Source organism: Apus apus, chromosome 5 (genome assembly GCF_020740795.1).
Source record: "Apus apus isolate bApuApu2 chromosome 5, bApuApu2.pri.cur, whole genome shotgun sequence".
In the NCBI taxonomy this organism is placed as follows: Eukaryota; Metazoa; Chordata; class Aves; order Apodiformes; family Apodidae; genus Apus; species Apus apus.
In genome coordinates this window covers 15,689,872-15,703,282 of record NC_067286.1, presented here as the reverse complement: position 1 = coordinate 15,703,282, position 13,411 = coordinate 15,689,872, and the positions used below count along the sequence as shown (strand labels likewise).

The 13,411-nt window shown below is 39.5% G+C and overlaps 1 protein-coding gene across 1 annotated transcript in view; it reads left to right on the top strand.

Moving 5' to 3' along the window:
- KCNQ1 (potassium voltage-gated channel subfamily Q member 1) overlaps positions 1–12,863 on the top strand; it is a 360,287-nt gene extending 347,424 nt beyond the window's left edge. The window contains exon 18 of the mRNA XM_051620422.1: positions 10,780–12,863. Within this exon, the coding sequence (XP_051476382.1) occupies positions 10,780–10,980 (201 nt within the window). The 3' untranslated portion in view covers positions 10,981–12,863. The remainder of the gene's footprint in view (positions 1–10,779) is intronic.
- Positions 12,864–13,411: the final 548 nt, after the last annotated feature.

The following is a 13,411-nucleotide window of genomic DNA, read 5'->3' as shown; positions in this document are numbered from 1 at the left end:
AATGTATTTCTAACACTGGGGATTATGAGTGTATATCTTATTCTTTGTTTTTTTAAAAAATAAAATCTTGGCAACTTAAGTGTATACTATGATGATACAAAATGAGAACAGCTACTCAATGGTGAAATTATCAGCAGTACTGCAGCAAGAGGTTATTAGTCATAGTCCCAGTATCATACAAAAGCCAGAGCCAAGGATTCAAGAAGCAAAACATTCCCCTTTGGAGAGAGGTCAGGATTAGTCACTTTTGTTTTCTTTAATTGGTGACAGTAGTAGGGGGAGGTGGGTTTGGTTTGGGGATTATGTTGTTGCGGAGAAGGGTTTGGGGCATTTTTTTATGCTAGGTGGGTCTTTTACCTTTTTTTAAACTCTGAATTGTTGTAAATATGCCACTGTTCCATGGTGGAAACAGAAATCTACAGCTAGGAGAAAGCTGTTGTCTGAGAGCCAAACTTCTGACAACAAAAATATGGAGTGATATTCTGAGGTTGTACTGCAGTGGTTAAATCAGCAGAAAGAGTCCTCCAGAGGCAAGTACCACAGGGAGTTTTCTTCACATCTGTGGAGCTGAAGCATCTGAAACATAAATACCTTTTTGCTATACAGAGAGTCAGTATTTCCTCTGCAGATAGGTACTGGGGTGCTCAACCAGAAGGACCTAACAGGAATGTTTTGCTAAACACAGATGCGATTGAGAATGAGAAAGCAATTGGCTTTCCAACCTTCTGTCTCATTAAAAAACACAAAAGTGCTTTGAAGTTTGCTTTGAGATCTGAAGATCTCCTTCTGATGGGAATAGATTTTTAAGGTTTCGTTAGAGTTCCTTCTTGCAAGTTCAAGTTAAAGATGTTTAGTATATCTGAATCTGGGCCGTTAACTTTATTGGCTTAGTTTTCCCCACATTTTGCTAGCAATGACAGTATATATCTACTGCAGTGTTCTACTGAACAGGGATACAAAGGTTCACACAGTGCTCTGGTTATAAAATGCACTAATGATCAACATTTATTCTATAGTGATATCCAAACTGTTGCGTAAAGATAAGGGGCTTTTTTTCCTAGTTCCTTTGATCAGTACTTCCCTTATATTTCTTGTTATCTCAGGCCTGTTTGACATCCTCTATAGGGCTGAATTTGAATTTAAGAAACATTTGGAAACTGTTTGTGATTATGGTGCTAGATGGTGCTTTATGTCCAGCAATTTTTGTGGATACATTAACTTCTCATAGTTCTGCTATGATTGATTGACTTGTAAGGACACAATCCCTCGCTTCTTGCCAGCTTGTGTCTTATTTTCAAATGGAAATGACAGACAGTTGTGTCTGGTCAAAGAGATAAAATTTCCTGAAGGGGGGGCTACAGTAGATGGAGATAAGCAAATTCTTGAAAAATCCAGAGTATTCAGTTAGGGATAGGGTGATTTTATCTTCTTTAGTAGCTTCTGATAAAAGTTATATTTAGAGACAAGAACCTAAACTTCACTTTCCTGGCTTCATGCAAGGAGAGATAAACATTCCAAGCTCCCTTGTTCATCTACTGATTCTCTGTTAGTTTAGAGCAAAGGGTTAAAAAAATAAATATCTGACCTTTGTAATATTTTAAGGGGGGGAAAAAAAAAAAATAAAAAAAAAAATGCTGTATTCTGAGCCAGTGCAGGGCCACAGACTGTAGATTTTGGACCCTGTCCTAACTTGAACATTTCCATGTGTTTTAAGTCTTGTCTCATTTATCTGCAAGAGTCGACCACAAGTTTTAATTGCTTGGCTGTAGCCCTCTGAATGCCAGATAGATCTGCGAGCATTGGGCACATCTGGGCATGCACTCAGTGCTGTGGGGCCAGCAGGGCTGGCCTGGGAGCTTGGGGAGCAATAAGCAAGCAGAGGGGCTTGTGGCCCAACTCTACATCTAGAGCTAAAGAAGGATTCTTAGGAAAAGCTGATTTCCAGCAGTTTGGGAGTTTTAAATAAGCCTAATATTTTTGCAAGAAGTTGTTAATAGCAACAACAAAAAGCCACCATTCTCAGCTCTCTCTTCTCAAGTAGCAGCCATATCCAGTCTCTGCTTTGACTGTCTCCTCCAGCCCCATCCATCATGGTCCTCATTTCTGTCTTGACTTTTCTTGATTTTAGGTCAGCCCTTTCCAACTTTTTTTACTTTCAGGCATTTCTGAATCCTCTCCACTTCTAAAATAAGTACTGTCCCTAAAGCTTTCTGCCTTTTGAGGTCTTGTATTCTATAAAAGTCCATGGTCGAGTGTATTTCACTGTCCTGTAATTTAATTACTCCATTTTCTAGTGTCTTACCAACCTTCTTGTTGGAAGGAGAGGTGTGTATTCATCTTACCTTACTTCCTTCACTCCAGCATCGAGTTATAGCCAGATAATTTTATGAAGGTGACATGTGTTTGTAATTTTTTATGTTATTTATTTATCATAATTTTAAAAATCTTAAAGGAATTGCTTTCTTATATAAGCAGAGCACCTGTTGTTTCTGCTTGTTTCTTTGTAGGTCTTATTTAATAGTTCCTCTTGTACCTCAAGTTTTTTCTGCTCCTGATCTGCAGCATTTATTCACATAAGGATTAAGTACATGAGTTGTGTGTAAGTGGCTGGAAAGAGTGAAAGATAACTGTGAAAGTTTATGTTTTATTGTGTTACAACATAAGCTCCTGTTCCTGACGGCCATACCTCCATTTTCATTTGGGGAAAAATTGCAGTATCATAAAAGAGGCGTTTATAAATGCATGCTGCCAATATTCTGTTTGGTAACATAAATGCTGTGTTTTATATTACGTTATCTATTAAGTCACACAGTATTTAAGTGGCTTTTCAGTTTCTGACCTGCCAGAGCATGTAACTTACTATTGTCTGTTTTAAATAGAACTTAAGGGAGACATGTAATCTGACAAAATGGCATTATGTTTGTAATCTACACTCCTCTAAGAATCATGAAAATCCACATGAAAGAAATGGAGCTGAGTGAATAGTTAACCAGAGATGTCATACTTCCCTAACCTTTGAGGAAGCTTTTAGAAAAAGATGTTTTTCTTCAGAGAAAACTGCATTTGGAAAGCAAAAACCATCTCTGCAATATAGTTATTGGCTTATCAAAATTGTTTTCTCAATTCTAATGGAAAGAAAGAATGCATAAATCAATCTTATCATTTCTTCCATTTCCTGTAGCTCGATCACCTGGTGCCCTAGAGCTTGTGCTGCACAATCAGGATAAAACTCTTCAAACAAGAAGATATACTTGAAAATGCCACGAGTGTTACAGTCAGTAATCAAATGGCCACATGCTGGTGTTACTAGTTTGTTTTACTTCCCAGCATAATTAAGAAAGATGTGACACAACTGACTTTCTGTACTGTCCTTTGGGAATTCACTAAGCCAGGACAAGCCCTTTGGAATATCAGTTCACTCTGATAGCAAGAGAACTTCTGGAGAATCAGAGCCAGCAACTGGCTTATAAATCCTGGTTGTTTCTGAGCTCTGACCCTGACTCAACAACACAAAAGTTTTTTCCTAATCCCAAGCCATCATCCTCCTTTGAAAGCACAAGCAGCACACCCTGATTAATAGTCAATTATCAGCAGCCATTTAAAGGTTACTACTACAAAGAAGAAGGGGTTTTTATCCTTTTGAAAAGTGCAGGAGAAATATTTTACTATAAGAATACAGAGTAAGAGGAGACCAGCAACCATTTCCATTTACTAGGGGTGGGGGGGGAAAAACAACACCACCAACAAAAACCCCAGAACAACCAGCAGAACAATATTTAGTATATCAAAGCAAAGCAAAGATTGCCACTGATAACTTTATGCAAAAGAGCTGATTTTAGGACATAGCATGTAGCAAGAGCCTTTCTTTCCAAGGATGGTTTTTGTCTCTTAGTTATTAATATTGTCAGATAAGACAGTGTTTACAGTGTTCATATAATATTTTCATTGACTAGAAAGTGATTTGTCACATGCAGCCCTCAAAACCTGATAATTTTGTTTTTCAGAAGCTCAGCCTTGATATTTGTCTAGTGATGAGTAATCTTATAGCGGGGGAGAGTGTTTCCTCACTGGCTTTACTTCCTCTCTCCTTCCCCCAGACACTGCACACGTACTCCTTTCTTTGGCCAACTCTCAAGAGAAAGTACAGACAGTCTAGAGAACAAATCTTCCTTCATGCAGATTACATTCTCCTATAAACACCTCAGCAATGGGTGTATAACCTCCAGCAAGACTGCTGCCTAATCTTTGGCAACAAAACAAACAAATTGAAGCCAGAAGCTCTGATAAGGGGATTTGCAAGAATCTGGGATCCTGGGTTCTGTAAATGGAAGGAAGACTCTTTCCGTTATTTTTGAAGAATCATGTACTTGAAGAAAGAAACCAAATTGTTGGTCTCTCCTGCTGCTGTTACAGAGAAATGTTTAAAATAAATCCTCTAGGAAGGTTCCCATACCTAACCCTGAGCTTCCCTAGGAAGCCACTCCTAACATAATTTCTGTCCACAGGCCCTTAAAACTAAAGCATTAATTCTTAAAAATACTGAGATAGCAAAATGTGTAGGGACCTAGCCAGAAGAGGAGCCAGAGAAGCTGCACTCTGAAGTTTCCTCAGATATTCTCAAGAATTTAAATAGGACAGATCCCACCAAAGAAAAACGTGATTTACAACCACACCTTGGCTTGCAGAACACACAGTGTTTTGTTAAGTACCGCTAGATATTGATACCTTCCTTCATCGTTGCCATTAACAGGTATCACAAGTTCTGGGATATATTTTGCCTGTTTTCTTCAGCTGAGTCTTAAATGTGCCTGATGATGACTTTGTTATAGAAAGGACATTTTGTGTGTTTTTCTGAAATAATAGTTTATTACTGAGTATAGTATTAAATAGCAGATACATCAGGGATTCTATAGAACACCGCTTACAAGGATGCACAGATGAAGAAAGCACCATTTACTTTCCTAGAAGTTTGCCACACTGCAGAGCAATAGGGTCCTCCTTATCAACAGGCCAATAGGAGTGATGAATGGATTAAGATCTCCCCAATCATCTTCAGTTATTTTGAAAAAGTGCCTTAAAGAGTTGGTTCACAGAGCTAAAAAGTTGCACCCTCAGGAATGAATATTACTCAACATGAGTCACAGAATGTTAGGGGTTGGAAGGGACCTCTGAAGATCATCGAGTCCAAGCCCCCTGCCAGAGCAGTGCCACCACAGAATCTAGGGCAGGTTTCACAGAAACGCATCCAGACAGGTCTTGAAAGTCTCCAGAGAAGGAGAATCCTTCTGGTCAGCCTGTTCCAGTGCTCTGTAACCCTTACAGTAAAGAAGATCTTCCTCATGTGTTCTAGCTTGCATCTGTTGTCCCTTTTCCTATCAAAGAGCATGACTGAAAAGAGATTGACCCTTCCTTCTTGACACCCACCCTTAAGATACTTAGAGACATTAATAAGATCCCCTCTCAGTCTTCTCTTCTCTAGACTAAACAGACCCAGGTCTCTCAGTCTTTCATCATAAGACAGGTGTTCCAGTCCCTTAATCATCCTCATAGTCTTCTGTTGGACTTTCTCAAGTAAGTCTCTCCCTCTTGAACTGGGGAGCCCAGAACTGGACACAACACTCTAGGTGGGGTCTCATTAGAGCAGAGTAGAGGGGAAGAAGAACCTCCCTAGACCTGCTGGTCACACTCTTCTTAAAGCACTCCAAGATACCATTGGCCTTCTTGGCCACAAGGGCACATTGCTGCCCCATGGATAACTTCTTGTCCACCAAGACTCCGAGGTTCTTCTCCACAGAGCTGCTTTCTAGCAGGTCATCTCCTAATCTGTACTGGTGCATGTTGTTGTTCCTTCCTAGATGCAGGACTCTACACTTATTCTTGTTGAACCTCATTAGGTTCCTCTTTGCCCAGCCCTCCAGTCTGTCCAAAAAGTCAGGGTAGCAGACTTGGGAATCAAATGTTGGAAAAATAGCTGAAATTTTCCTTTATCACATTTTCATTCAGCCAAGTGTTGCAAGAAGAAGCACAGCCTCCCTGAACCCACTGAGTAAGCACTGTGCTGGTAAAAAAATATCTAGATAGAGCATCATTTGTTCAATCAGTCAACCCTGTTAAGAACATAGGGAGTTATAAACCACCACTCTGTCCAAAGGGACTATGATTTTTACCTTTGATAATATTTACTTTTGAAATTTCTGAGAATGAGAGTGAAGGGCAGATGAGACAGTTTTGACAGTGTTAATCAACCTTGGTCCCTCCAGATCTTAGTGTAACTTATTAGTCATTCGCAGTCTCTGTGGCCTAAACAGTGCCAATTACTCCAAATTTTGTCCTTCAGCTTCCCCACTGTCCTGAATACCCATGGCTGAAAATACCATTCACCTCAACTCCAAAATTCCATCTGTCCTTTTTCCTTCCCAGCAAATCTTATAATTAGTTTTGGGAGTGGGTCTCCAGAGTGCTGCTCTTCAGTTCTCCATTACAGGGGCTCATAAAGGAGACTTTCTTCCAGATGTCACTAGAGTGACTCAGGCTTCTTTGTTGTTTTGTTGTTGGGTTGTTGGTTTTTTTAGTCAAAGAAAGAAATTCATTGTTAAATTTTATGTTCTGACTTATACCAACCATTAGTTATAAATGCTTTACATTGGCATTTAAAATTAATATAATGTAAAGATCTGTGGAATTTTAATAGATAAATTGCTCGTTTTTTGTTCTTCTCTCATCCCAAGAACAGCCTCTGGTCACTAGTGCCTCCTGGAATGCCTTTGATACCTTTATAAAAGCTGTCATGACATGTCACTTGATATCCAGCTGTAGAGGACTGCTGCTCCTGAAAACATAACCTAAGAGAACCTTGTGGTTCACAGGAACTACATCATCACCACTAGTCAGAGTGCTCACGTGCTTCTGGGACTTTTTAGGGAGAGCAAAAATCTGTTCTGTAACATAACTACATTTCTTCATGATGTGCAGTTTCAGATTTGTGCTCTAATCTTTTGGCCTCTCTGAAGGACCATTTGGGGTTTGTTTTTTTCTCTCATTTTTTTCTCTCTCTTTTTTCTCATGGTTGGGATTGTTTTATTCATTTCTAAAAGCTAGGTTCAGAACTTGTTTAAATCTGCTTCTGTCCATCTGTTCTCAGTCTGTGATCCTTGGATCTGTTTTTTAAAAAAAAAAAAAACAGAAAAATCTTGTTTTCATACATTATTTCAGTAATAGTTAGGAATAACTGGTGTATAATTTCTAAAGAGTTTCAAACACTGCTTCCTCTCCCCAGCAACTATAAAATACAGAGGAAATTATTTGCATATAAAGAATTTGATCATCCAAACATCATGCTTCTAATGAAACATAAATCAGCTAGAAAGAGCTTACTTAGTTTTTCCTAAAAGAAACAAATCAGTCTGAGTTATTTTTCTATGTAATTAACACTGTTTGCTGTTTTAAGTAGAGGGATCAGAGTTGTCCAAAGCAGTTAAGATTATAGCAGCATCAGCATTTTTTCTGTTTGTTTTACTTCTATTCCTTCTGGCATCGTAGCTAATTTTTAATCAAGTAAATGTGTTTGAAAGTATGATTCAGGAGAGATGATACACTTCTCCATAGTAAGTGTATAAAGTGAGTTTAATAAAAAGGATATTGCCCACAATGACATTTTTCTAGTGGGTGTAATTATCTCTGCAGCAAACAAGTGAGCAATGTATTCTAGGATTTATGTTTGGATAACGACAGACTGGGTGTTCTAATAAGCAAGGCTGTTCTCCAGCAAGTCTCTTACTCTTGTACATCACAGGCCTGTAGTAACAGTAGAAGTTCCCTTCTGGTAGCTTTTACTTCTTTCTTTAAAATGTCTCATTCCTTAAACAGACACCCTTTTGGTGGAACTGCAAAGGAGGGCCCATCATCCCATTGCCATCTCATTTGCAAATGTCATCTTTTCTGATACATCCCCAAGAGGCATGAACAGAGCAATGGACAGAAATCCAGGCTGCTCCTTCTCTTGTAATATCCAAAGAAGACGTTACTATTTGGGATTGTTGATTCAGTCCAGGATTGATCCAGAGCCTGCAGAAGTCACTGGAAGTCTGTGGTTGCCAAAAACTACCACTGACTTCAGCTTGTCTTGGAGCAAGCCCTTCACGGGCACAGAATTCCCCGGGAAATGTCTTGCTATTTTGGCAAGCAAAACTAATTAAGCAACAACTAAACACAACCAGCTATCTGGACTTCCCTCCACAAAAGCTTTGTGGCTTTACAGCCCTACCCTAATAAGCAGGAACATGGAAGAGGAAGGTCTTCATTTTTTATCTCATATGGCTCAGCTCAATAGCAATTAGCTTCTGCCTCTGCTTCTGTGGGCCTTCTGCACTCCACAGCTGCAGCAGCCAAATCTTGTTCCCTTGAAAAAATTAGACAATTATCTCTGGGAATTTATTTCCCAGAAAGAATATTCACATCTCACTTCTTCAGTACTTCATCACCAAGATGCACAGCTGTTGAAGGACTAGCCAGATCTCAGTCCAATCTAGTGTCATCTTCAATAGCTCATCACTGCAAGGGTTTCATAAATGCACGTTTTTCAGATACATCCTCAGTCTGTGCTTCCTCTGGTAATCCCTGACTGGAATCACAAATTAAGAAGTATATATATAAAATCCCCTAGCTAGTTTAGAATCATTAGCAAGAAGACATTTCTTGTTGGAGGAAAAGTTGTCCTTTGTACCCTGAAGATAGCTGTTTGTCTGCAGTCTTCCACTACAGTCCTTCCAGCACAGCTGTCTCTGAAAGCAAGTGATACTTGGGCAGTGGGGGATAGAGGAAGGAGATATTTTTGCAGGCTCCACTAACGTTGGTTTGTACTGTCACGCCTGGAGCATCATGAGTTTGCCATCTGTGATGGGAACCATTTGGGCAAAACTTACCTTTTTTTAAGGGAGTGGAAAAGTAGTGATGAAATTAAAACCTGATGATCTGCTCTATTTTCCATCTGTATTTCCTTCTAGAAATCTTGAACTTATGTGTTCTTCAGCTTTCTCATTTGAAGAATCTCGTCTTTCAACAGCCATTTCCATCCAGAATTACTAGTGTTTCATTTACCATCTAGGGTGCTTTTCCTAATGTTTTCAAAAGCAGCTGCAAAGTATAAATCTCTGGCACCTCATATATTTAAATCACTCTATCTGCTTCTCTACCAGTTGTACAAAGCGTTTGAAAAAATCCAGCATTTTCTCTACAGTGGAAAAACATTTTAGTCTCTTCTGAAATCCTCCAGGTTTGTTAATGTTCTGCTCAGCCTTACTGTCTTTTACTATCCTGTGTGATACTTGGATGATAGCCAGGCACATATAAATTGCTCCCACTCATGCTTTCTCTGGCAGTTTTATGTGCCTTTCACTACTTTCTAACAGATATTATAGACAGCAATTTATTCCTATCACATTTTTTGTGTGCTTACTTTCTTTGCCCTTTTTAAAATGTTTTACATCTTTTTGCCTACAGTTTCCATATTGTGTTAGGATCACTCTAGACTGATGGGTCAGTGACTACAATGGCAAAATTGGGGCTTTCTTGTCATGCTTGTAGAAGGTCTTAAGGCAGACTCTTACTGCCCAGCCTCAATGCTTGGCATGCCAAGGGGCAGCAAGTGGGCAGAACTTTGAAGCTGGAAATCCCTATTGTCCCTTGGGACACCTCACTCACACTGGAGTCAGCATATAGAGGCATCTTCCCATGCCAGATAAAAGGATACAGGTTCCTTCTTGACTGCAAAATGTGAGAAATCAAAGACTGAATCTATGATGCACCTAGAAACATTTTGTTCTTAATTTTCCTCTGAGTACCACAAATGTACATCAAATACAGTCTAGATTTTGGACAAATCAATAACCTGGCCTCTATTTTGTAACCTGATTCTTCATTGTATTTTCTCTTAAAGATCAGAATAAAAAACAGAAGAAGAAAAGGGGGAAGAAAAAAAACAACAAACAAAAAAAACACAACCAAACACAAAACCACACACACAAAAATAAATTATTTAAGGAGCCATCTGTCTAAAGGCAGAAGAAAATCAGCATTATGGATTCAGGCTGATCCTTCCTCTGCAGCCTCCCAGTGGAATAATTAGCTTTCACCCATCTTAGAAGGGTTTCTGGCTTGCTGTGCATCATGTCATTCTAAAGGCAATCCTGGTGAACGCCATGTCACTGGGGGGTGAGAGTAAAACAGAGTCATGCCCCACTCCCAGCCCTTGCCACAGACCCCAGCTGATACAGACCCACAGCAGCAAAAATAGCTGTGGGTATTTTGTGGCCTGACCTCGTAATTGGGCCCAAATGTAACAAAGAGCAGCAGTCAGTCCTGGCTTAGAGCTGATCAGATCACTGCAAGCAGAGCAGATATTTACTGGAGCATATTGATATTATTAAGGCATATAAGCATATTAGAAGTTAATAATTAAAAAAAAAAATATGACACAATAATAACAAAACAAACAACAACAAAAAACCCCGCAGAAACTCAGTTCTGGGGCTTGTTTCTCTATCCCAGCAAATCTCTTTAAAAGCTCATTTGTCATGTGTTCATCCAGGTACAAAATGTGTGTCAAAGCACATAGCAGAGGTAAGCATTAACAAGCCTGTCCTCATCCAACTCTGAACTGTTGCCTTCAATTTCTAATGCTCTGTTTGATCAACTGTGAAACTGTGGTGTCTTCATAGAGGTTGTTGTGATCCTGATTAAGAAGACGGTCATTTTAATATTGCATTCTCTTTGCCTTTGTAGGTTACACAGATGGACCAGAAACTGAACCTCATTACGGATATGCTGCATCATCTGGTTTCCCGTCAGCAGGGGGATCAAGGGAACAACAGATCACCTCAAAGAGGCAACAACGTCAACTCGGATCTTTTCCTCCCCAATAACACCCTGCCGACCTACGAGCAACTGACAGTACCAAGAATAAACGAAGATGATATATCCTGATGTGGTATAAGCCTGGGTTGGGTTCTTCCCACCTTTCTCCTTTAAATGGAACTGAATGTTCAGAAAATGGAAGGAATTAAGATCATTAGCCATCCAAGGAAACACGTGACTACTCTATCTGTGCCACTACTCTCAAATCTACTTTTCCAAAGCCACTCATGGAAGGATTGCCAGGCAGTCTTCCACCAGGCAGAACTGACTGCAGCCCTACATTGATTTTATTCGTGAACAGATGATCACAGCTTGTTATTTCTCAGAAAGACCAAAACAATGTAAAGACAGGCAAAATGGCAAGGATTTAGAGCCCCTTAATAGTAATAATAATAATGGTAATAATAATATTCAAATAATACTTGAACTTAGATGGAGAAAGTGCATAGCTTATGAATCTGCAGATAGCAATATATTTCTGCTACTAAGGTTTTAAAACAAACTAGGGTAACTTATGTTGTTTTTATTGTATAAATGTACACTAACATTCTAGAGAATGACAAACCACATTCTGAATTATTTTCTTTTTCTGTTTTATTTTAACGTTACTACATAAACAGTTATCAGATAATGACCAGATTTTCTTAAACCCGTTTTTCTTCAGGGAGGAACTAGTCCTTAATCTGGAACAATACTGTTTGTACTGGAAAGTGCTATAGATTTTTTAAGATATCGGTTTTTCATGGGGAAACAATAAAGTATTGCATATAAAATTTATTCTGCTTTTTAGAAAATTGTTGCCAAAGAATTTATATATAAATAGAAAACACAGTGATCTGAATGTACTTGTCCTGAAATAGCTTTTTAAAAACAAGGCCCACTATTTCTTAAACCTACCAGGTTTTAGCTTACAGTCACCAAGAACAGTACAAGAGGCTGAAGTGACTGGACTTGCTGGTCAAGTGCTTGAGCTGGCCACTAACTGATCACCTCTAATCCTTGCAGGAGAAGAGGCCTCAATTCAGGAAAACATCTCTCATCTTGAGAGCATAAATGACAGTTTGAATATTTTCTTGAATAATGTATTGAGAGATTCAATTCCCAGCAAGAGTCATTTGGTATTGAAAAGTGCCAGAGGACCAAGGGCCTCAGCCACAATTCATGGACATGATCACATCACCCCACATGCTTGTTGCAATACAGCCAGTAGTGTTTTTGGCTCAGTGTGATTTTTTTACGTGCACATAATGAGCAGGATTTAGACTTTGATTGCTATGGTTGAAATTCAGCCCTTGCAGACAGTCAGCACCTGTACCACATCAGCCCTGCTTTGTACATGGAACATCTTTAAAGCTGACTGAGGTCAGAGAAAACTATTTAGTCCAATGTGGTGGTGGAAGCTGTAGCCCATACTGCTGGCAAAAGAAAGAGATGAAGACAGATTTATCAGCTCTTGCACTTTGAGCATCATACACATCCAGTGCACCCTATTCCCTCACTGCACAGCCTGTGCCCCACAGCAGTCCCTCCCTCTCCTGGAAAACTGATGCCCTAAAGCCTGGTAACTTTGCATAGTAGCTAACACCAGACTTGCATATCACTGAACAGTTTGAAATGCTGATGTGTAATGAACAGAGGTTGCAGGGAACCTTCTCATAATGCTGCTCATATTCCAGGCTTTCTTTCCAGCATTTCATCTCTTTCACTGGAACTGCAGAGCAAAGTATGCTGTATTTAACTTTACAGATTATGTTACAATTATCCAGCCTCACTGCTGTACAGTAAATAAATGTTAAGGGTGTAGAAAATTACAGGCATAAACAGGAATTTTATCTGGGCATTATGTTTATAGAAATCAAAATAATTGTCATGATTTTGAACATTTTGTAAATGAGATTCACTATGTAATTTCAGGTTATCGATCAGCCGTTTAATTTCCTAATAAAATACAGGACAAGAGTGCAACGTCTTTTGGTGATTCTAAAATCCAGGCACCTGTTACACACAAGAAAGCGGTTGGGTTTGCTTTGCTTTTTTTCTTTTAGCCCACTGTGGAGTGTACGGATGCCTTATTTGCAATGCAGGACTGCAAACCTTCTGCTGATTCTTTACTAGAGAAGTAAAAGAAGAACAGGACTTAACCAGCTGGAGTGGCTTTGGGAAGAAGGGTGTGTCATGTAGCCCTTGCTGAAAGCAGCCAGGTCTGGCCATTTCTGGGGGTGTTGTGTTGACCAGAAAATGCATCCAATGCCACCTGTTTGCTCCCAAGACCATCCCTAGATTTTCTTTTTGGCAGCTAATCTGGGTGGTAGCAGTCTGGTGTAGCAAACATTTCATGCAAAAGATAATTTCCCTTTCTTGACAGGTCAGTCAGTCTGTATCCATCCAAAAAACACCGTCACCAGAATCCTGGGAATAAACAGGTTTGACAGATTCCTAAGGCTGGTGGTCAGTTGTTGCAAGGTCAGTGGTTCCTCACCTGGGTGCAGCTGATCCTTTT